Below are 23,671 nucleotides of genomic sequence, written 5' to 3' on the forward strand. Positions count from 1 at the left end.
TCCAGGTTGCTGTGGGGCTGCAAGAGGTAATATACAACCAGATGGACCAACTGCTCCGGAGGATGGGACACCCATTTCACTGGTAGGTTGTCCCACATCCAAACCTCAGCCCATGTCGCCTGCATTGCACTATTGCTGCAGGACAGCCTTTTATCATTTTCTGCTGGGGGACAGAACAAAAAACAGACCAATCACCCAGTGAAATTCATCCCCATGTGTGATACAGTAGAAAACAACAAAACTTTAATGTTAATGCTCCAACAGTAACTCTTCAATAAGAACACTCACACAGAGCTGCCCAGTGAGTAAAGGTGGGTTCTTTACCCCAGCAGTCCCTATCAAAAGCCAGCCAATTCTCACAAAAATCAAATAAACCTCATATGCTGCTCAGTACCAATTCTTAACAATATATTCCTTTTGAATGCTACAGAAACTTATTGCACCACTGCTTATAAACCTACTTTAATGTGTGTTTATTTCTTCAACACACAAGAAACGTGTTGGATGGAGGTGGGAGTTGGGGTGGTAGTATCAGCAAAGATGTCTGCTCATAATATCCAAGAAAATAGTTTGTTTCCTCTCTTTCCCCCACTCTTTATTACATTGCAGTTATGAGGTTTGTAAGATTGCCACATTTTGGGACTGTGTTTTTGGTTTCAAGCAGAACAGGTCATGTAACATGTGCTGAAGTCTGCCTGACAGAATGCTTGGGCAATTTAATTATTTGAAATTAAAGGGGGCTCAGATTGTTTTTACTAGGAAGACAGTGCAAGTGTTTGCTTTTGCAAGGTAATGATTCTGAAATAATTAATGTTGAAGTGCATTAGGTCCACCAAACCTGAAAAGGTCACACACAGTCTTTGGTTGGAGACAAGAATTCTACCCTCGCCTTCATTGGGAGCAGAGTTATTTTGTGCAGTTCCTTGCAATGGTCAGTAATTAGACCTGACTAGTAAAGTATGTTACACTTATTCTTGTCATACAGTGAGCTACCTTGTTAACTGAGATAAACACATCTTCTGTGGTCTATCCTCTGGTAATTAGACAGGCCGTGGACACGGTCTAGACAAAGGAGAATTTATGGCAATAAACTATCTCAAATAATCCTTACCTTGCGTTCACACTAGGGGAACAGTAGGGTTTATTTTTAAGGTGAAAAGAGAAAGATTTAAAATGGACATGAGGGGCAATCTTTTTACACAGAGAGTGGTTCATGTGTGGAACAAACTGCCAGAGGAAGTGGTGGATGAGAGAACATTTGATAAGTACATGAATAGAAAAGGTTTGGAGGGATATGGGCCAAATGCAGGTCAGTGGGACTAGTTTAGTTTGGGAACATGGTCAGCATTGACTGGTTGGACTGAAGGGTCTGTTTCCGTGCTGTACAAGTCTATGACACTATGAATATAAGGAAATTGGGTAAGAGGCTGAGGGACAGATTCTCCCACAGAAACTGTGCCCAGCAAGGAGTCGATTCCCACAGAAAATGCTGAGGAAAAATTGTTAAGTAAAGACATATGATTCCAGTGCCCTGTCCCAATGAAAGATTGGATAATTTTGTGGCCACATACCAAAGGAAAGGGAGCAATGAAAATGTCCAAAACAAACCTTAATTCCAGTAACTTCCACATTTTATCCCAGCTGATTGACTTCATGTGGAAGTTGCTGGAATTAGTTCTCAATTCAGAATATTCCTGTTTGCAAAACGAATCAAAATCTTGGCAATGTTTCAAACATTTGATAAGATGTAGGAAGCAGAAGGTAGTCTTTTAATAAATAGACATTTTTGTTTTGATTTACAAAGAATAAATGTTCACTACTCAGAAAATGAATGGAAATGATAAATTAGAATAAATGATACATTGGTATTTCACTGGGAATGGAGACTTAAAGCTTTACTGTTAATGAGGCATCATAATGGTAGTATTTTTTCAAACTGAAGATTGTTTTTATTCATTCTCAGGGTGTGAGCATCACAGGTTGAGTCAGCATTTATTGCCCATCCCTAATTATCATGGGAAAGGCAGTAGTGAGCTGTCTTCTTCAACTGCTTCAGTCCATGTGGTGTCAACATAACCATCGTCCCTCCTTTGGGAAGATAGTTTTGATTCAGCAATACTGAGGAACGGCAATATATTTCCAAGTCAGGATAGTTGTGGCTTGGAGGGGAATGTGCTGGTGGTGGTGTTCCTATGAATTTGCTGCCCTTGTCTTTCTAGGGTGGCAAAGACTATAGGTTTGGAAAAATGATAGTGGATTTAAACATTTTGACAGATGCACATGGCTAAATTGTTTCCATTGATTGGTGAGTCACTGACGAGAGATGGTGAGCTAAAGTAAAGCCTTAGATTAGAAGAATTGTTTTAACGCACACAGTTACCTGAGTGTGAAGCTAATTACAACATTCATAAAGCAGAATTAAAACATCGAGGAAGCATAAAAATGATTAGTATGGGGAATAAGAGGCAAGTAAAAGAGACTGTGCAAAAATCAGCTCCCAATTAGATTCTAAATACATTTCAGGTAAGGGGCAATTCTGTTACCTGATATGTTTGATTTTGTGATCAGTGGTAATTATAAATAAAATGCAGCATTTATATTGCACCTTATCATGTCCAAAAATCTTAAACTGCTTTGCTCAATGGGTAATGTTGAAAAAGACTGAGTGTTTTGCACATTTTAGCATATTGAAATGTTTATTTTGGTGCTCCCTGTTATTGACGATCACAATGTACTGGTAATGAATTTTGAGACAGTTTCTTGCCAGAATGTTAAAGTATATGTCCAGTATTAAAATGCAACTCGTATAATTTTAAATGCAGATAAATTTTCCAGGCTCATTCTTGGTCACATTTTCACGACCTGCTCCTGCAAACCACTGGCAGTATTTCACCGACATAGATGAAATGTCCAGAAAACAGATTGCAAACATCCAGCAGAAACACTCTCTGCTTTTGTAAGTATGTCCCCTGTCTATGAAGCATCTCTTTGGCCACGTCCTTGGAAATTGATTCTCGCGTCTCAGCCCTGACATGAATGCTGCAATATTATTTCTTTCACAGAGCCAGCACGAGGATAATGGATTGAAGGGCCACCTTCTGTGCTGTAGGATTCCATATGGTTGCTCAAATCTGTTAGGGGGAGCCAATGTCATTTCTCTCTGTCAGTCTGGATTCACCAAATTCAAAATTAATAGAATTTTGTTGAAAATGCGGCTGACTTTATAGGGTGAGGGAATACAGTAGAATTAGTTTGTCTGGATTTTCAGAAGGTATTCAAATTGGCACCTCACAGAAGGCCAGTTATGTATATTGAGTTTTATGCCATAAGAAAGATTAAGTATAAACTCACATATGTAGCTTCCAGCAACATTACAATGGCAGGGTTGGCTTTCTCAGGTACAAGCTGTATTTTTGGTCTCAATCTGTGTCCTGTCCCACAGTCTGTAAGATTACAGGTCCAGCAAGACAGGCAATGCAGTATTAAAGAACAAAATACCCTAACTGCAGATTAATGAAACATTTTGAGTCATTTTCTATTGCAGTGTCTGATAGTATTCTGGAGGAGTTCAGATCCTGCATTTACCAAACATTGTCACCAGATTGATGCAGGGATGGCAGGGAAGAAGGTGGCCTGTGCACACAGAAACTCCAACACATATGGAGGCAGTGGTAGTGCCTCTGGTTCTGCAACATGTCTGGGAGATTGAGCCAAGACTGTGAAGTGGGCAATCTCTGTGCCATGTCCATTGTCAATATGGGGTGCCTCAATAGCGACAGAAGCCAAGTCAGATAATGCACTTCAACATCTCAGTCTCTAAGCCCATTCAGGACCTTCACAACTCACCTCTGTACTATCTCATGAGAGTCCTTATCTGAGTCCACTGCATCAGTGTATATCTCCCTCACTTACCCTAGCAGTGAGGTGGAAACCTCATGGTTGTAGCTCATTCAGGCTCAGTGACTCACTGCGTGCTGAACCCAACCTTTGTTCTTACCTCCAAATGTTGCCAGGGTCTGAGCTGGTGGCTTGCTCTCCTTTCTCCTCCTGGGGCTGGTGTGGTTGGGAAGTCCTCAAAGCAGGAACTCAGAATGGGATGTTTGTGAAGTGGGAGGGGGTCTTAATTGAGAGGGAGTCAGTACATGGACACAGCATTGGCAGCCCATCAGGTAGAAGATGGGCGAAGGTGTTCTGGAAGTTGAGAAGCACACAAAGCAGGAAAATACCACTATCTTCGATGTCCCCAGCAAAGATGGATGCCAGGGCCCCCTCCACGATATCGAGAATCATCTCCTCTTTAATACTCAGGAGGTGCATGCATCTGTGTCTTCAGCTGATTCGACTCTGCTCTGTTCTCACCTGATCCTGCAAGAGAGATTGTCAGATGTAGTGTTGCACTGTTTTTGAGTGCTTTCCTGTTCTGGATGAATAGTTACAGGTATGTGGAGACAGTGAGAGTTGGGGAGAGAGTTGGCTTGCAGGATGAGATGAAGAGTGTTAGACAGGAGTCCAGTGCATCAGGGACTGCAGAATGATGTGGGTGCGATACATTGAGCAGCGTTGCAAGTGAGCACCATTGTACTGTTGTGGGATGTAAGTGAATTCACAGACTCTGACTGACCCCTTGAGACCTTTTAAAGTAAAGCTTGGATGATGACTCCAGGGTTTCTTGGCCAGCAGCTCCCACTCCCTTCTGAGAGACAAGAGAGTGAGGATTCTCTGGGCCTTTCCTATAAGGTGAAGCTATTAAAATCAGGCACAGAGCAAAATAAAAGAACCACATAAATTGTGGGGTTTTTTTTAGCTGCAACAGGTTATAGAAATTGGGATGAGCAAGGTCATTATGAAATTTCAAGACAAGGATGTGAACATAGATTTTAACATGGGCTGGGACCCAAAAGAAAAGTTAATATTACCTATTTCTGTAAAAGAAATGATTCACTGATAGCTAAAATAATAGCCATTGCATCATTCCTAAGGATAAGTTAACATTTGTTGGAGAAGATAACATAGGATAGTGAGATTCATTTTGAAATGTTGTAGCAGAGCTTTGTCAGGTCAAATGACTTCTTACTGTGTTTGAAAATTCTTTGATGTGTTTGCCTTTGTTTGTATTAATTGAGTAGCAAGACTGCCCTGCCAGTGTAATACAATATAGAGGTGCCATGTGGTAACTTCCAATCTCTGACAGCAATCTCATTAACATGGGCACCAATCCATTTCTCTGGGGTCGATAATTTGACCAAGTTGATCCTCCTATCTGTTGATGAAGAATCCAAGTACAGAATAAACAAGTTTCAAAATCTTCATGTTAGGGTTAGTGAGGTAAGGCAGATAAAATCTATTATACAAAGACCACTACATCCATGAGTGAGTTACCTGAAAGGAGTTGGCCTGAGTTAACTGCATGTTGTGAAAGTGAGGCATGAGAACAGTGAGATCCCAGAATTTATTCCATTTGTCTTGAGCTGCAGTGAGAATTAGCCTAACTGTCTTATTCACTGGGGTAGGAATTCCTGCAGATATTGTGAGTGCCACATTGCTGAAAGTCTTCTGTTTCCTTTTATCCTTTCTAGCATGGTGCTGAGTCCATTTTTGTGTTTCTGTCTAAGATAAGAGCTTAGAGTATAGATTAATCCTGATCTGCTTGTCCCAGGCCATTAATTCGCTGACAGATCAAATGTTTTGAATTTTACCTTAAAAACAAATTAAGAAATTTGATGTGCCATGTTCTTTCTGTTTTTGAATCAATATCATGACCTTCCAAGATTAATTCGCCTCTTTTGTATAGTCCCGCCCAGCACAGTGCTTTGGAACACAATTTATCTCTCTGATTTTGGTTTGAATCCAACTCCTTTCACTTTCTCATGCAGTAAAAAGGCAGCATTCACATTCCCTGCCAGGGATTTTGTTCAAATGTCCACAAAATGGAACACCTTAAACACGAAAGTGGTCAATCAATCTGATTTTAATTGACTTTTAGTTGACAATTCCCATTTCCTGATGAAGGGCTTTTGCCCGGAACATCTATTTTCCTGCTCCTCGGATGCTGCCTGACCTGCTGTGCTTTTCCAGCACCATAGTGGTCTCATATCAAGGGTGACAGGGATTTGAAGCGCAAGCATCTATAGGACAGGTAGCTGGCCTCGGATTAAAGCTCCGATACATTGTCAAAGAAAGTTTTGACTTGTGTCATGCTGTCTCAGGTTTTCACTCAAGGGAAAATGTTCCAATTATGAAATGGTGGTATCATTCATCGTGATTACAACCCAACGGGTATTGAGCTCTGGTGTCACAACATTTTCACTTCTGTACTGCTGTCGTTTGCAGGATTGAAGAAGCCGAGAAGAACTTGCTCTGGACAAAACGTTCATTCTGTAACAGTTCAAACTGTTTCCTTCCTCTCTTACTGGGCAGTGCACCTAGCTGTGGTTCAGAATCACTGTCTGAGAGTTATGCAGTGCTTAGAAGGTGGAACATCTCAGCAAATCCTTTAGAGTCACTGGGACTACTGCTTTCAAGGTAAGAGTCTGACTGATCTCCAAGTGATCATCCTCCCACTTACCTTAAATGTTCTGGAAATATTAGACTTTATTTAAAGCTAATAGTTTCTGAAAATTCTCTTTCATCAGTTTCATGTTTGGGCTAAGGTAGTCTAGTAGTACACCTTTAGTTTTGTCATATTAAATTCTTAGTACAATGAGTTATAATTTGGGCTTTTCACCTCCTTGACTTCATAAAATCTGATGAGGCAGAGGTTTGTTTTCTCTGCCATGAAAAGCTCGTCAGAAATATATGCTTGCAAGTGTCAAGGAAAGTGAACATGATTTGTCAGCATAAAACAGCCCATCACCTCTCAGTTTTAGTCAGGGAACCACACAAATGGCCATTGTAGGAAGTGTCAAATCGGTACAGAGTCATGGCGAGGTGAGGATTGAAAAATGTAGTCAAAGCATGTGGATCACTCTGAGTCAGCTGAAACTAGGACTATCCCTTCACGGCAAACAATTCACAAGGGTCACACACCAGATTAGAATATTTGATGCCCAAGTTTAGAAATTGTAAGTGACTCAGTGAAGAAGCTGTTGTGATTTCTGTCATGTTTGCATCTCTTGGATTGAAAGAACTAAATAGGAAATTGATGCTTTATACAATGCTGTGCAATAACAATTTCTATCAGTTGGATTTTTTTTCAATTAGTGGCCTTTGCTTATTTGTTTTGTATTGAACAAGGTATTTTAATTAGGAATTGAAGCTTGCTGTGTGAGAGTGTGTTTGACAGGGGCTGAAGGATCAGGGGGATAGTCCATCTGCAACCCTCTGATCAAACCTTAATGTACCAACTCATAAAACCCGATAGCTCCAAGCTAACTTTGCGAATCTGTTTCATACTTGTTCATTTGTCATGTTTCAGTTTTGTAGATGTCAAGGTTAGGAGAGGTTTGCCTCAATGCGGTCTAAGTCTTAAATCAGAGAACAGACACCTGTCCGTAACAACAACTGGAGATGAAAATAAATGAATGTGAACTTTGATTTAAGGTTTGCACTTAGGCCCCAAGACTCTCTAGGAACGTCAGACCTCGAGTTGGCCCCTCAAGTTTCTTTCATCATCCAATTGGTTGATCATGGCTGATCTGTATTTTAAGTCCATCTGCCCACTGTAATTCCATTGCCTTTAATTCTATTTCCAACCTCTGCAACTTTGGGGGAAGTGAGTTCCAGATTTTCATTGCACCTTGAGTGAAGAATTGTCTCCTGAAATCAACCCCGAAATAGTCCACATTTAATTTTGAGATCCTGCCTCTTTATTTTGGGCTCCATCACCATAAGAAATTCTCTCTCTCTCTCTCTCTCTATCTACCCTTCTATTTCTTTTAAACCCTTCAATTATGTCACCTCTTTTCTTCTACAGTCTGGGAAATATAAGGCTAAAGCAGGCACCATGTTGCCAAAACTTAACCTTTTTAATTTAGTTTAACATGGTGCATACTTAGGTTAGCCATGAAGACAAAAGACTTGTGGAGAACTTTTATTTTCAAGAAATTGGAAGTATTTTTGACAGGATAATAAACTATTACCAGCAGTTATAGTGTGTGTTAGTGGGAGGAGGTTTTGAAAAGCAACCTCACAGCACTATGATTACAGGATAAACTGATAACATCTTTCAACATTCCCAGTAATAGAACTATAAGAATCCAGTAACCACAGGCTAATCAATTTGAGACAATGCCCTGTCAGTGAGGCCTACTCCCCACGCTGCCCTCCTGTTGCCTACCATGTGAAAATAAAACTGGCTTTGCAAATGGATTTGTAAACATACCGTACAATGATGAACAGATTGTGTTTAGCACTTGGCAGATGCAACCTAATTCATTCCTTTTAGGCTCATTGTCACCAAAGCCACCTGCCTCAATGGGGCTGACTTGCCTGGGGTGTGATGCGGAGGAGGAACTGGCATTAGCTCTTGATGAAATGTTGCATGGAAATGAGATGGTTTTTTAAAAAAGAGGGGAAAAGGTGCTTTGGTGAATGACAAAATACAAGGGAAAAAGGAATAATTCAATGAATGCAGTATGGCCAAGAGGAGTTTATATTATTGCTAAAGCCGTGTACAATAAATCTCTAAATGAATTATGTTGCTATGTGGAGACAAGGTTTTGTTCCATATGTTGTTGATGACAAAAGAGTAGGAAACTAGTTATTCATTTGTTCCACAAGCTGGTATTCTGAACTTAGCCGAGAGAATGATTTGACTGATCTAAACTACAATCATTTTAACTGCTGGTCAACAGCAACTGGGACACAATTACGTGGACAGCAACAAACAAAATGTGAGTGTTGCACTCCAGTGCAAACTTAGCTCAGGAAAAAGGTATGCAAAATTGAGAGCACCATGCCGTTAATGCAGAGAAATTTTCAGCATGGGGGGGTTTCATTGAAAGAATTAAAGGTGGCCCAACCATGCAGAGGGCAAACAATGTGGAGGGCCATAAATGTGCAATATTCAGATAAGAAATTCTTGTCATGAAAGTGACAGAGTAAAGGTATGGTTCAGTCACACCTTCCAAGCCATGATTGAGCTGTGCAATCGCAGCCACAGAAGCATCAGGGTCAATTGGCCATTCACACTGCACTATAAGGAACGACTTCGGGGGAACAATACTCCTCCTGCTCCCTTCTTAAATAACTGTACCGCATTGGCTGTCCTCCAGTCCTCTGGCATCTCTCCTGTGCTGGGATGGAATTGAAAGTTATTGCCAGCACCCCTATTATTTCCTCCCCTGCTTCACTCCATTTGCCTGGGATATATTTAATCCATCCCTGGAGATGTATCTACTTTTAAGGCTGCCTGATATCAGAATCTCCTCTCTGCATATGCTAACATTATTCATTGATATCAAAATCCTTCATTGATATCAAAATCCTATGTGATTTCTGTACCCACCTCATCCCTCTCACTAGTGAACACTAAGCCAATTAATTTATGATTCGGAGATGCCGGTGTTGGACTGGGGTGTACAAAGTTAAAAATCACACAACACCAGGTTATAGTCCAACAGGTTTAATTGGAAGCACACTAGCTTTCGGAGCGCCGCTCCTTCATCAGGTGATTGTCACCTGATGAAGGAGTGTTGCTCCAAAAGCTGGTGTGCTTCCAATTAAACCTGTTGGACTATAACCTGGTGTTGTGTGATTTTTACCAATTAATTTAGAACGCTATGAACGTTTTGTGACTCCATGCACAAATTACCACTGTGTTTGTGTGTGAATGAGCTGCATTGTCACCTTTTCTTGATAAAATCTTAAATTATCTCAGGAATGAGACTTGAAAGAAGTTCTGGGATTTACATTTTAATGAATCAAAACCTGTGTTCCCATTCTAAGTGATTAAAGACTTAACAGCAATCTACGTTTGTTCAATACGTCACATCAGTTGTATGACACTTTGATCTTTTACTATAAATCCTATGTCCTGTGATCCTACCCCACTAGCTACCACATGAAGGAGCAGCGCTCTGAAAGCTTGTACTTCCAAATAAACCTTTTGGATTATAAGCTGGTCTTGTGTGATTTTTAACAAAATTTGATGGCATTTTGTTGATAGTGAAGAGGATAGTCTTGACTACAGTCTGATATTGATCAGCTGGTAAATTGGATAGAGGAATGGCTGATGGAATTTAATCAAAATAACTGTGAGATGATACACTTTGGGAGGTCTAATAAGAGAAGGATATACACAATGTATAGTATGTCCTTGGGAATTACTGAGGAACGAAGGGACCTTGGTATACAAGTCCATAGATCCCTGAAGGTTTTTGGATCAGAGTGGTGCTGGAAAAGCACAGCAGGTCAGGCAGCATCCGAGGAGCAGGAAAATCGACGTTTCGGGCAAAAGCCCTTCATCAGGAGCAGGATTTTCCAGCTCCTTGGATGCTGCCTGACCTGCTGTGCTTTTCCAGCACCACTCTGATCTAAACTCTGGTTTCCAGCATCTGCAGTCCTCACTTTTGCCTAGATCCCTGAAGGTGTCAGCACGGGTAGACAGAGAAATGAGGCAGGCATCCATAATACATGCCTTAATTAGATGGCGTGTAGAATATAGGAGCCAGGAAGTCTTGTTATAACTTTATGAAACATTGGTTAGGCCACAGCTGAAATATTGTGCAGTTCTGGCCACCACACTATTGGAAGGATGTGACTGCACTGGAGAGGGTGCAGATTGAATTCTCCTGGATGTGCCCCAGGATGAAAAACTCAATTGGTTTCCTTGGAGCAATGGAGACTGAGGGGGAATCTGATTGCAGTACACAAAATAATGAGATACATAGACAGAGTACATCATGAGAATCTCTTCCCCATGGCTCACACATCTGAGAGTAGAGTGTATAAGTTTAAAGTGAAGAGTAAGTGGCTTAGGGGAGATCTGAGGAAACATTTTTTCACCAAGAAGGTGGTAGATGTGTGGAACGTGCTGCCTGAGAGGGAGGCGGAGGCAGATACTCTAGCAACATTTAAGAAGCATCTGGATGAGCATGAAGGCTACGGACCAAGTGCAGGTAAATGGGATTACTGTAGTTTGGAGATTTTTGGTCAGCAAAATGGGCTAAATGGCCTGTTTCTATGCTGTATGACTCTTAGGCTCAATGACACCCTTTCTCTTTATTGGAACAGGTTGGCCTTGGATTATCCCTATTTCCTTTTTGAATGTGTCTCACTGCGCTGACTCAGATCGACCTAAGATTATCTGCTCCTCGTCCATTCTGGCCACATCACACCTGATCTTACTGAAAGTAGTTCTTGGGCTCAAACATGGAAAGGCCCACGTGCAGCTTTACGTTTCATTGTACTTCTACATAGAGTGAGTAAAGAAGGGGAAGCACTTAGTTTTATTTTTGAGTTCTGTGGGTTATCCCAAGGTGCTTGGAAATTTGTTTAGAAGTATTTAGTTTGTTAAAAATGCTCAAGGTTAATAATCAAGTATTTTAGAAGAGTAAAAGGAAGAAAACAAATGGCCTGTTGGCTAGCAACAAGGTGTCCTATGATTTGAGAAGGCAGAAACAAATTCTTTATAGGAACAGAGAACAAGCAAAAAGTTCAGGTAGTGTATAGGTTTCTATAGATTGAAGCAGGTTATTCATGGAGAAAAAGCCTGTAAGAGGAATAGTGCAGTTTAATTGTTTCCAGAACATCGGGGCAAAAGAAAAGGTACACAGTTTAACAGCAAGGAGGATGTGCTGGAATCGTGTCAATGTTAGTTAGGTCACAGCGAGGGTATTATGTGTAGTTTTGGAATCTACATTATAGGAAGGATGTGAAACACTGGACAGGGTGCAGAAGAGATTTACCAGGATGTTGCCTGGAGAGTTCCAGTTATGAAGAGAGATTGAACTGACTGGGGTTGTTTTCTGTACAGTAGAGGAGATTGAGGGGGACATGATTGAAATGTACAAATTATGAGGGGCATAGATAATGTAGATCAGAAGAAACATTTTGCTTTGATGGAGGGGATCAATGACTGGGGGCATAAGTTTAAGGGAAGACGCGAAGGTTTAAAGGAAATGTGAGGAAACCATTTATCATCCAAAGGGTAGTGGGAATCTGGAACTCACTGCCTGTAAGGGTGATAGAGGCAGAACTCTAAATACATTGATGAATTATTTAGATGTACACTTGTGATGCCAAGGCTATGGGTCAAGTGCTGGAAAATCGGATTAGAATAGTTAGGTGATTGCTTTTGACCAGCATGGATGTGATGAGCTAAAAGGCATTTTTTTAGTGCTGTATATCTCTATGACTGTAGGAAAAGAAATATTGAGTGGCTTAATGCCAACAAGAAAAAGCTTCATAAACCTCTGGAAGAGGTTGGCCAATTGAAGAAGGAACTTTAACATGTAAACCAGGTGACTCTTCACTGAGATTTGAGTATATAAAGATCATTGTTGAGGGTAAAATGATTGAATCTTTATTTTTGGAGTAAGACTGGTTCATCTAGTTTTTGGATGTTGTAAATAGGTTGCATCATTTTTCCAGTCGTGTGTCATAAACATTGATGCTCTGTTATTAAACAATCACTTGTAAGTACGATTGGTGACTGAGTACCGTGGTAACCAAAATTGCAAAGATAAAACTTCCAATGTATCGAGCCAGATTTCTCTCTCAGATATGACTTATCCAGTTTTGCCATCAGCTGGTATTGTAACAATACAATAATAAAAAGCAACAGAGGATTCAAAAAGACAGAACAGCATTACAGATTCTCACACTCACATTTTAAAGGGCAAAAAAGGTGAAAGCAAATAGTTAAGCATGAATTGGTGCAGCACTGACATAACTTCAGTTATTTAAAGAAAACGTAACTCTTTAATGGAGGTAAATTTGCTCGCTGAGCTGGAAGGTTCATTTTCACACATTTCATCACCATACTAGATAACGTCATCAGTGACCCTCCAGTGAAGCACTGGTGGTATGTCCCGCTTTTTACTTATGTGTTTAGGTTTCCTTGGGTTAGTGATTTCATTCCCTGTGTTGATGTCAATTCCTGTGTTGATGATGTCATCTCCTGTTCTTTTTCTCAGAGGCTTCTCTGAGGAAAAAAAACTGGAAATGACATCACCAACACAGGAAATGGCATCACCAGCACAAGGAAACCTAAACACATAAATAAAAAGTGAGAAATAACACCAGCACTTCACCAGAGGCTCACTGATGGCATTACCTAGTATGGTTACCTAGTATGTCTGAAAACGAACCTTCCAGCTTAGCAAGCAAGATTATATACAGAACCTTAACCTGAGGTACAAATCTTCTCAAAACTCGATAACTCTTTGATTTATGGAACAGCAGATAACTGACAAAGAACAAGAGGCAGTTAAATTTCTTCATGCTTTGGGCACTGAAGCATTAAGAAGAAGAAAATTTTCCAGTATTTCTGACAATGATCAGAACGATCTAACAAAGTTTTTCCAATTTTCTAAGATCAACGTACAGTTCAAGTCAATTTCAGGCTTGTGTTCATGTCATACTGACAACAGCCATGTGAAACAATTGAAAAATGTGTAGGTAGACATTGATATAAAGATACTTAAGCTAGTTTAGGATTATGGAACTTGTCATTGTCTCTAGATCCATCAAATAATTCCAAAAGACACTTGATTGCTAGACAAAGGATGCAAGCCTGAAGGAATTGTGGTAGGCCATCATCTTCTGCAAGTGCTTGATTTTGAAACAACTATTGCACCTGTCCATAGGTTCAGTGTACTTTAAAATGCATGGAATGTGGCCTGGCTTATCAGTCAAAACAAGGTCCAGCATTTTGTGACATACACAAACTGTTCTCTACAAGAGGGCATTGGGCTAACATAAAAAGTAATTTATGTTAGGATAATTAACATAAATTGGAAAAGAAATTACTGGGGAAACTCAAAGTACCACCCAATACTCCACAATAACATGTGAAGAAGAGCCAACCAAAGAGCAATGCCAGAGAAGCTTATGTCCATGGAACACAAGCATGTCAATGAAATGCAATAGTAACTGCAATGTTGCTGCAGGCTCCAGTCTGATAATAAGCATGGTAAACTTGACAGAGCATGGACACCATCAGAAAAAGCTAAAGCATTTGCCTCCACTCCAGTCATATATCTCAAAACAAATGGACAACATGTGCTAAATACTAAAATTTGACACTGGTACAAGTGTCTTTTCATGCATCTTACACAAAAGATACTAAGAAAACTGTGCAATGTGGTGTAGTCCACACAAGAATAGCTAACTGTTTAGAATGGGTCTAGCATCCCATACAGTGACACTATCCCATACAGTGACACTATCCCATACAGTGACACTATCCCATGCAGTGAAGCTATCCATCCTAAATGCCCATTTAGATCATCATCTTGAACCCCAGAAACTTTTCCACGTTAAAAAAGAAGGACCATCCATTATCAGTCTGCTAGCATGCATGATCATAAGGGATGACGTGGCAAATATATGAGTTGCAACATGAAAGATTCGAGACCATAACATGGCTCTCGTACATCTTATTCACAGCTGTTATGACCCCAACTGATGCTATCCTTGGACAAGTCAGATTACAGACAGAAATCTGGCTTGATAGGTCACACTTGATTTTGTTTTGGCTTGAACAAAATGACCTGTCGCTGAAACATAAGTATGCAATGCTACAGATTTTTGCTTTAACAACAAACATAGTTTATTACAAAGAGATTATAGGTAAAACAGAATCATCCAAACCATGTACTTATGCTATAGCCTCAAAGATTTTAAACACGCGATAAAATGATAATCACAAAACTCTCTTTTATAAATTGAAAATAATCAAAACATATTTTATGTAGTATCCAAAACATCACTCCTCATCCAGTATTTAAAACACACCCTTGGTACAGTTCCTAAAATACCACTTATATAATGCTCACACCAGAATCCTTCCATTTGACACTATGGTAGGTTTAGGTCACTATTACTTCAACTTGTAAACTGGAACTGCAGGTAGCTTCTTCTTGGAACTGTCATACACTTGAACTTCAACATACTCAGCTTAAATAACCCCTTTCCGGGTTTTTCTGGTTTGGGACTAACACCGACTCTTCACTCTAAGGGCCTAACACATTATATATCCTTCTCAGGGGCTCTTTTCTTTACAGCCAACCAATTCCAAGGTCCTCACAGTACTGACACTAGCTCAAGTTAAAAGTGAAACTAAAAGTCTCACTCCCTCAGCTATGGGTATTTCATTTAAACTTAAAAAGAAAGATTCCAGAACAAACCTTGATGACTCCATTATTTATTTTGGGTCACAAAGCAACTACAATAAACAAAAGGTCATTAGTAGACCAATCCATTCTCACTACAGTCTTTCAAGAAACTTTTCCTCAAAAGACAACCCTCTAATCCTAGACATTAATCTAGTATATTAGTAATTATTCTATTAATTATTCTGATAATTTTCCTAGTTACTTGCTGCACCTGCATACTAAACTTCTGCAAGTCAAGCACAAGACAACCCATATCGCTCTGCACTTATGTATGAATCCTTATAAGATTATCAGAAATGGGTACCATTGTTTGAAAGAAGAAATGGAAATGATGTGCTATGTCATAGCTTCCTGAACAGCCATGCCTGTACATTTAAGAGAGTTGCATTCCAAAAAATATAATATTCCAGTATAAAGGTACCCACTTCATTTTCAGTCACACTTCTTGTCGAATGGAGTTAGTGTAATCAGTTGATTATGTGTGTTTAAAGTACAATATACCAGTCAGCATAGAGCCCAAACTATGTATATAAGTTGTGGATATTATAACCTTGTATATAGTTATGTTGCAAATGAATTTTAAGCTATCTGGCTCAAGAAGAGAAAAGATACTTCTGACTAATGGAGTGCCTCAGGGTCTGTGCTGGGCCTATTGCTGTTTGTTAGCTATATCAATGATTTTGATGAGAATATACAAGGCATGATTATTAAGTTTACAGATGACACTAAAATAGGAGGTATCATAGTGAGGAACGCTATCGGAAATTGCAGCAGGATCTTAATCAGATGTGGAAGTGGGCCGAGAAATGGCAAATGGACTTTAGTGAAGATAAGTGTGAAGTGTTCTATTTTGGAAAGTGAAATCAAGGTAGGAGTTTCATGGTGAATGGTAAGGCCTTAAGGAGTGTAGTAAAACAGAGGGACCTTGGAGTTCAGGTGCGCAGTTTTCTGAAAGTGGAGTCACAGATAGACAGGGCAATGAAGAAGGCTTTTGACACACTGGCCTTCATCAGTCAGGGCATTGAGTATAGAAGTAGGGAAGTTATGTTGCAGTTGTACAGGACATTGGTGAGGATGGACTTGGGAGTACTCCATTGTTTTGGTCACCTTGCTATAGGATGGATGTTATTAAACTGGAAACAATGCAGAAGAAATTTACAAGGATGTTGCCAAGTCTCAACAGTCTGAGTTATAGGGAGAGGTTGGACATACTAGGACATTTTTCTTTAGAATGTAGGTGACTGAGGGGGGATCTAAAAGTAGTGTATGAGATCATGAGAGGCACAGATAGGGTGATAGGGTGAATGATAGGGTTTTTCCCAGGGTTGGGGAGTCGAGGACTAGAGGGCATTAGTTTAAGAATAGAGGGGAAAGAATAAGAGGGAACCTAAGGGAACCATTTTTACACAGAGGGTGGTACATATATGAAAGTGGTTGAGGCGGGAACATTAACAACATTTAAAAGGCATATGGACAAATACATGGTTAGGAAAGGTTTAGAAGGATATGGGCCAAGTGCAGGGAAATGGGGTTAACGTGGATCCTCATTTTGGTTGGTATGGACCAGTTTGGGCCAACAGGCCTGTCTCTGTTCTGTAAGACTCTGTGACTCTATCAGAGTATTACTTACAGTGTGGAAACAGGCCCTTCGGCCCAACAAGTCCACACCGCCCCGCCGAAGCGCAACCCACCCATACCCCTACCCCTACCCCTACATTTACCCCTTACCTAACACTACGGGCAATTTAGCATGGCCAATTCACCTGACCTGCACATCTTTTGGATTGTGGGAGGAAACCGGAGCACCCGGAGGAAACCCACGCAGACACGGGGAGAACGTGCAAACTCCACACAGTCAGTCGCCTGAGGCGTTGAACCCGGGTCTCTGGCGCTGTGAGGCAGCAGTGCTAACCACTATGCCACCGTGCCGCCCACAAATTACCTGTGGTATATTTTATGTGGCTAGCATATGTAATGCACCACAAATGGCATCAATACCCATTGTCACCATTGATTTTCTTCCCTGAAAATGACAGATGAAGACCAAGATGACCATCATTTCAACTTGTCCATATCATTGTATACTGTCATGCATCCCAGTGTAAATGAGCTGATAGACCCACTGATATCAGGTTACATATTCTTGATTTGAAAATTGTCCTCTGATGTTTATATCCTTCAGGATACACAGTTACCCCTTCATCACCATTATCCTTGATTTTCTCGTGCATGTCATCATATATTTGTCAATGTGTACCTTCGCTGGGAATTGCTGAACCAACAATGTGTTCTGCTACATGCAGCATGCTATTTCATTCTGATTTTTGGAAAGTGGATTGGACAGTCAAGTCTATAAGCGCAAACGGTCATTGGATATTACTTCATTATTTGAAGTGAAGTGCACAATGATGCAACGTACAGTACACGTGAATCAACATGTGCTCAAGGAGATGCATAACTTTTGGCTGGTGATCTTTTGAGGACAGGAGGTGTGGTCTGATTAAAGTGTTCGACATGTCATGCGTGAAAAGGATTCAATAGTGCAGATACTGAGTAACTATTCCTTCTCACAAAGGAATCAATAATGAAGGGACATGATCTTAAAATTAGACATTGATCATTCAGAAGAGAAATCAGGAAGTGCCCCTTCAGACAAAGGCTAATAGAATTCTGGATCTCTCTCCCTCAAAAAGGCTGTGGGTACTTACTGAACTCAGGCACTTAAGACTAAAATTAATAGATTTTCATTTCAAAAGGGATGTGATGATGAGACCGACAAATTAAATTGAGCTGTAGATCAAGTCATCTCCAGGTGACTGGAGGAGCAGCTTAAAGAGCTGTGTGGCTTCCTCCTGTTCCTAATGATATATGTCTATACAGGCCTACAGCTCTCTCCTTCCCTGTCAATTCCAAAAATGTATTACAAATGTGAATGCACTCAATGTTACTCCCCAAGGGAATTCCTTCCTACAGTATTTTCCTATTGTCTTCGTGAGGTGTGCAGTATTCTTTGCATGAGCCTACTATTTTTGTTTACACTACCTTCTTGATGTTCCCTTGTGCAGATGCAGCAATTTATGACTTGAATAATTAACCATATAGTGACTGTTACCTCCACTGGAATCCTATGCTGCTATTTTACAATGAAATTCTTGCTTAAACTTGATTTTCTTTCTTAACCAGTGGAACAGTTCTGAAGTCCATATAACATGTGCTAAGTTGCCCAGTTTCTCATTTCTCTATGTCTAAATCAGTTCAATTCATTTAAGGGTTAAATTCTCTTGTCAAAATAAATCATCCTATTTCTCCCTTCCAGTCCAACAAAAGTCTGAACAATAGAATGCACTTTATGAGTTTGCTACTCAGCCAGTATGCAATGGCTTTACAAATGCCACAAAAGTTTTAATTAGCTTTTCATTCATCATTGCCTTATTGGTGCAATAGTTACTTCAGAGGTGTTAAAGGATCACTGTACATACAATATGATTGTTTTGGTCTCTTTCATTTCAAATGAGAAAATTGCATTAGGCAAAATCACCACAGCCAAATCTTCTAAACCCATTGCCTCAGGAGCAAACTGTGTTCGAATTTATGAAAAGAGGCATTTCTCACATTAAAAAAAGGAAAATCTGGTCATAAAGAGACTTTCAACTTTCAACAAATTAACTTTGTTCTGATAGTAAGCTCATTTGCTTTATTTTTTCCGAAATTCTGTTATTGGTTAAATTTGGGTTGACTTTAACATCACGTTACTCAGCTGTGACGCGGGTGTCAATGATGGAAGTTCACTCACTCTTTCATTTTCTTTCCATTTGATAAGCTTTTCAGATCAAGAGATTCGTCAGGCTGCAGTCCAACAGATTGGATCTATTCCGGATGATGAGTTGTTAGATTATCTGCCGCAGTTAGTTCAGGTAAATAGGCTTTGATAAAATACTGCATTGTATGGCAGAATAGCAGCCAAATATCACTCTCCCAACTTACAGTCACTTGCAAAGTGGACAAAGTTAAAAATCACACAATACCAGGTTATAATCCAACAGATTTATTTGGAAGTACTAGCTTTTGGAGCAGTGCAGGAGCAGCGCTCCAAAAGCTAGTGCTTCCAAACAAATCTGCTGGACTATAACCTAGCGTTGTGTGATTTTTAACTTTGTAAACTGCAGTCTAATACTAGCATCTCCAAATCATTGCAAAGTGGAGCTAGTCTTCTAAAAAAAAGATATTAGCTTGTATGGCAAGTGAATTGTCGAAGGGGGACATTTGTAATAATGGGATATATTAATATAACACACATGAAAAATACAAAATGGCAAACAGAACCGTAGCTGTGAGTTCTTTCAATAGGTTGGTTTGTCAGGCCTTGCCACCTGTTATTAAGACATAATACACTAGAATCCGTTAAATTTGATTTCTGATCGGTACTGTTCTGGCTGATTCAGTCTGACCATTGATTAGACCGTCAATGCCAAGGGATGTAACCAGGTTCCCCTGCTGATGTGAGTTCAGTGAGCTCCATTCAGGAAGTAAGTGGCTGGAGCTACACTGAAACAAATGCTCTGCACTGGTTAAGTTCAAGGTTTTAGAGCTGAAACTAAAAAGCAGTCAATAACCTCAGCTCAGCAGGCATTGGGAGCTATGGAGAATGGGGGTAAATTGTTGGTGTAGGCTATTTTACCAGGTTATTTTGCCACATTATGGTGCTATTGTGGTGTACACTACAGAAAATCATCCTCATTTTTGAATGCCAGCACCATGCCAGGTTGTAACCATACTCTCGTGCTCAACACGGAATATCTTGTTATTATTTGGGGATACAAACACAGGGTAAGGAAATATATCATCATAAGCTGTAACCATCATTTTGATAAGGATGCAGGAGCATACTCCCAAATATTTTCATGCAGATGGACAAATTGATCAGATGTTTAAATAAGTATATGGGATCTGTAATGGGAGATGTGAATACAAAGATACAAGCGGCGTGCAGTAAATTGGTTAGAACCCAGGTGAGGTAGTTGTGTGCACGACACTTCAGAAAGGATGCCAAGCTTCACAGAGGAGATCATTGAGAGTTTACAGGGCAAGAGGGACTTCAGTTCGTGTGGAAAGATTTAAGAAGCTTTGCCTGTTCTCTTTACAGCAAAGGAAGCTAAGCAGAGAATTGCTGCGCTTTGATAGAGTAATTAGGCAGAAACAACATTGTCTGGCAGGTGCGCCAGTAACAAAAAAATTAGAAATTTAAAATTAGCAAAAGAACTCGAGGGGATATGAGATGATACAATTTCACACACTGGTTTATGATGATCTGGAATTAGTTACCTGAACTGAGATTCCACAAGGACTTTCAGAACAATCGGACATGAACTCAAGGAGAAATAATTTGCAGCAATGCTGGGACAATCTGAGGTGTGAGACTAAATTTCAAAGTGCTGGCAGAGATGAGCTAAGCTGAATGGCCTCTATCGCTTATGCGTGATTTGTTCATGTGTTTGGACAGGGTTGATGATTAGGTTCCCTTCAGTATGAGAACAGGCCCTCAGATGAAGTAGCTGGTCTTCAGTAGCCCTCGTTTTCATATCCTTACATACTAATGTGATTCATCTCAACAAGAAAATGTGACGAATTACATTAATAATTAATCTATAATCATTATATATGCATGTAGCACCCAAAGTGAAATGCGTGAGTGAGAATACCAGTGAGATGTATCATTTAAAGGATTTACTTTCATTAAATGATTTTCAAAACAGTTGAATAAATATATTTCATATGGATTATATGTTATACCAATGTGGGTTTTTTTTCCAGTCTTGAGATCATTTTTGCAACTCCAACTATTAGCCTTCACGTGGTGATTTATACTTTGTATTTCATAGAAGAAGGATACTGGGTAGGTCACTTAGGACTGAAATGAGGACTGATTACTGGAGCATCAAAGTCTAAGGATATGGGATGGCCATTTAGGATTGAGAAGACGAGAAATGCTTTTACCAAGAGCCTGTGGAATTCTCTGCCACAGAAAGCAGTTAAGGCCAAAGCATTGAATGGTTTCAAGAAGGAGTTAATTCTTTGAAGAGATGACAAGTAGGTTAGACCAGGGAAACCCAGAGGATGTGGTCTATCTAGACTTCCAAAAAGACTTTGATAAGATGCCACACGGGAGGCTGCTGAGCAAGGTGAGGGCCCATGGTGTTCGAGGTGAGCTACTGGTATGGATTGAGGATTGGCTGTCTGACAGAAGGCAGAGAGTTGGGATAAAAGGTTCTTTTTCGGAATGGCAGCTGGTGACAAGCGATGCCCCGCAGGGTTCAGTGTTGGGGCCGCAGCTGTTCACATTATATATTAATGATCTGGATGAAGGGACTGGGGGCATTCTAGCGAAGTTTGCCAATGATACAAAGTTAGGTGGACAGGCAGGTAGTACTGAGGAAGTGGGGAGGCTGCAGAAGGATCTCGACAGTTTGGAGGAGTGGTCCAGGAAATGGTTGATGGAATTCAATGTGAGCAAATGCGAGGCCTTGCACTTTGGAAAAAAGAATACAAGCATGGACTACTTTCTAAACGGTGAGAAAATTCGTAAAGCCAAAGTGCAGAGGGATCTGGGAGTGCGAGTCGAGGATTCTCTAAAGGTAAACATGCAGGTTGAGTCCGCGATTAAGAAAGCGAATGCAATGTTGTCATTTATCTCAAGAAGGTTGGAATATAAAAGCACCGTTGTGCTACTGAGACTTTATAAAGCTCTGGTTAGGCCCCATTTGGAGTACTGTGTTCAGTTTTGGTCCCCACACCTCAGGAAGGACATACTGGCACTGGAGCGTGTCCAGCGGAGATTCACACGGATGATCCCTGGAATGGTAGGTCTAACATATGAGGAACGGCTGAGGATCCTGGGATTGTATTCATTGGAGTTTAGAAGATTAAGGGGAGATCTAATAGAAACTTACAAGATAATACATGGCTTGGAAAGGGTGGACGCTAGGAAATTGTTTCCGTTAGGCGAGGAGACTAGGACCCGTGGACACAGCCTTAGAATTAGAGGGGGTAAATTCAGAACAGAAATGCGGAGACATTTCTTCAGCCAGAGAGTGGTGGGCCTGTGGAATTCATTGTCGCAGAGTGCAGTGGAGGTCGGGATGCTAAATGTCTTCAAGGCAGAGATTGATAAATTCTTGATGTCACAAGGAATTAAGGGCTACGTGGAGAATGCGGGTAAGTGGAGTTGAAATGCCCATCAGCCATGATTGAATGACGGAGTGGACTCGATGGGCCAAATGGCCTTACTTCCACTCCTATGTCTTATGGTCTTATAGATATAGCTCTTAGTGCTCAATGGATCTCTGGGTATGGGGAGAAAGCGGGAACAGGATGCTTAGTTGGCTGTTCAGCCATGATCATATTGAATGACAGAGCAGAGTCAAAAGGCCAAATGGTCTACCTCTGCTCATATTTCTGATACTTTTACACTTCCTGATCACTGTACCTTGTAGCCACCACTGCACACAAATCACAGGGAAATGATACAGAGTTGGAGTGTGAGGGGGTAGTTCGGAGGTGTGCTTTCAGCAGGTATGGCTCTCAGAGCGATACACCTCCGTGTGTGATTGCTCATGATCCCCTCCTTCCTGAGTGCATTAAACCACCGAATCATCATCCATAGATATAATGATTCCAAAGCTCACCCAGCTGGCCTCCAGCCCTCCATAAAAATTAGCTCATCCAAACCTCTGCTGTCCTTACCCCAACTTGCACCAAGCCCTCTTCAACCCTCACCCCTGGGCTCACTGACTAGCAATCTGGGCTCACAATCTGGCAGTACCATGATTTCAAAATTCTTATCCTTCTTTTCAAGTCCCTGTTTGACCTTGCCCCTCCTCATCACTGTCATCTCCAGAAGCCAGGAGAAAGTGAGGATTACAGATGCTGGAGATCCATCGAGAGTGTGGTGCTGGAAAGACACAGCAGGTCAGGGAGCATCAGGAGTGAGGGCATTCTTCATTCCTGATGAAGGGCTTTTGCCCAACATCTCGATTCTCCTGCTCCTGAGGATGCTGCCTGACCTGCTGTGTCTTCCCAGCACCACAGTCTCAGGAAGCCCTCCTATTCTCCAACACTTCTATGCTCCTTGAATAGAGCTCTCTTGCCTATCACTACTTTCCAGCACAGCAATATTGGCGACCTTGCTATCAGCTGTACTGGCCCTTAAGGTCTGGAATTCTTTTCCCAAGCACCCCCAGCCTCCCCACCTCTCCTTCTTTAAAGTCCTCTTCATAAGCCCAGGTGTTTGAATATCGCTTTGCTCAACTCTCTGAATACTTCCTTTATGATTTGGTCTCAATTTAATAACACTGCTGGAAGATGCCTTGGGATATTTTACTGCATTAAACGCATTA

At 40.7% G+C, this 23,671-nt stretch overlaps 1 protein-coding gene across 9 annotated transcripts in view; it reads left to right on the plus strand.

Moving 5' to 3' along the window:
• The window catches only part of LOC122561603 (phosphatidylinositol 4-phosphate 3-kinase C2 domain-containing subunit beta-like), a 230,771-nt gene that overhangs the window by 97,574 nt on the left and 109,526 nt on the right, over nt 1-23,671 (plus strand). For all 9 annotated transcript variants that reach the window (XR_015761176.1, XM_087999661.1, XM_087999666.1 and 6 more), the window contains 3 exons: nt 2,823-2,956; nt 6,331-6,522; nt 19,099-19,192. Coding sequence is in view for 8 of the 9 variants with exons in the window: in XM_087999661.1 (XP_087855787.1) it covers nt 2,823-2,956; nt 6,331-6,522; nt 19,099-19,192 (420 nt within the window). In the remaining variant the exon portion in view is untranslated. The remainder of the gene's footprint in view (nt 1-2,822; nt 2,957-6,330; nt 6,523-19,098; nt 19,193-23,671) is intronic.

The sequence above is a fragment of the Chiloscyllium plagiosum genome, unplaced genomic scaffold (genome assembly GCF_037043375.1).
Source record: "Chiloscyllium plagiosum isolate Xiang-an unplaced genomic scaffold, Cpla_swu_hap1 HiC_scaffold_23, whole genome shotgun sequence".
NCBI lineage: Eukaryota > Metazoa > Chordata > Chondrichthyes > Orectolobiformes > Hemiscylliidae > Chiloscyllium > Chiloscyllium plagiosum.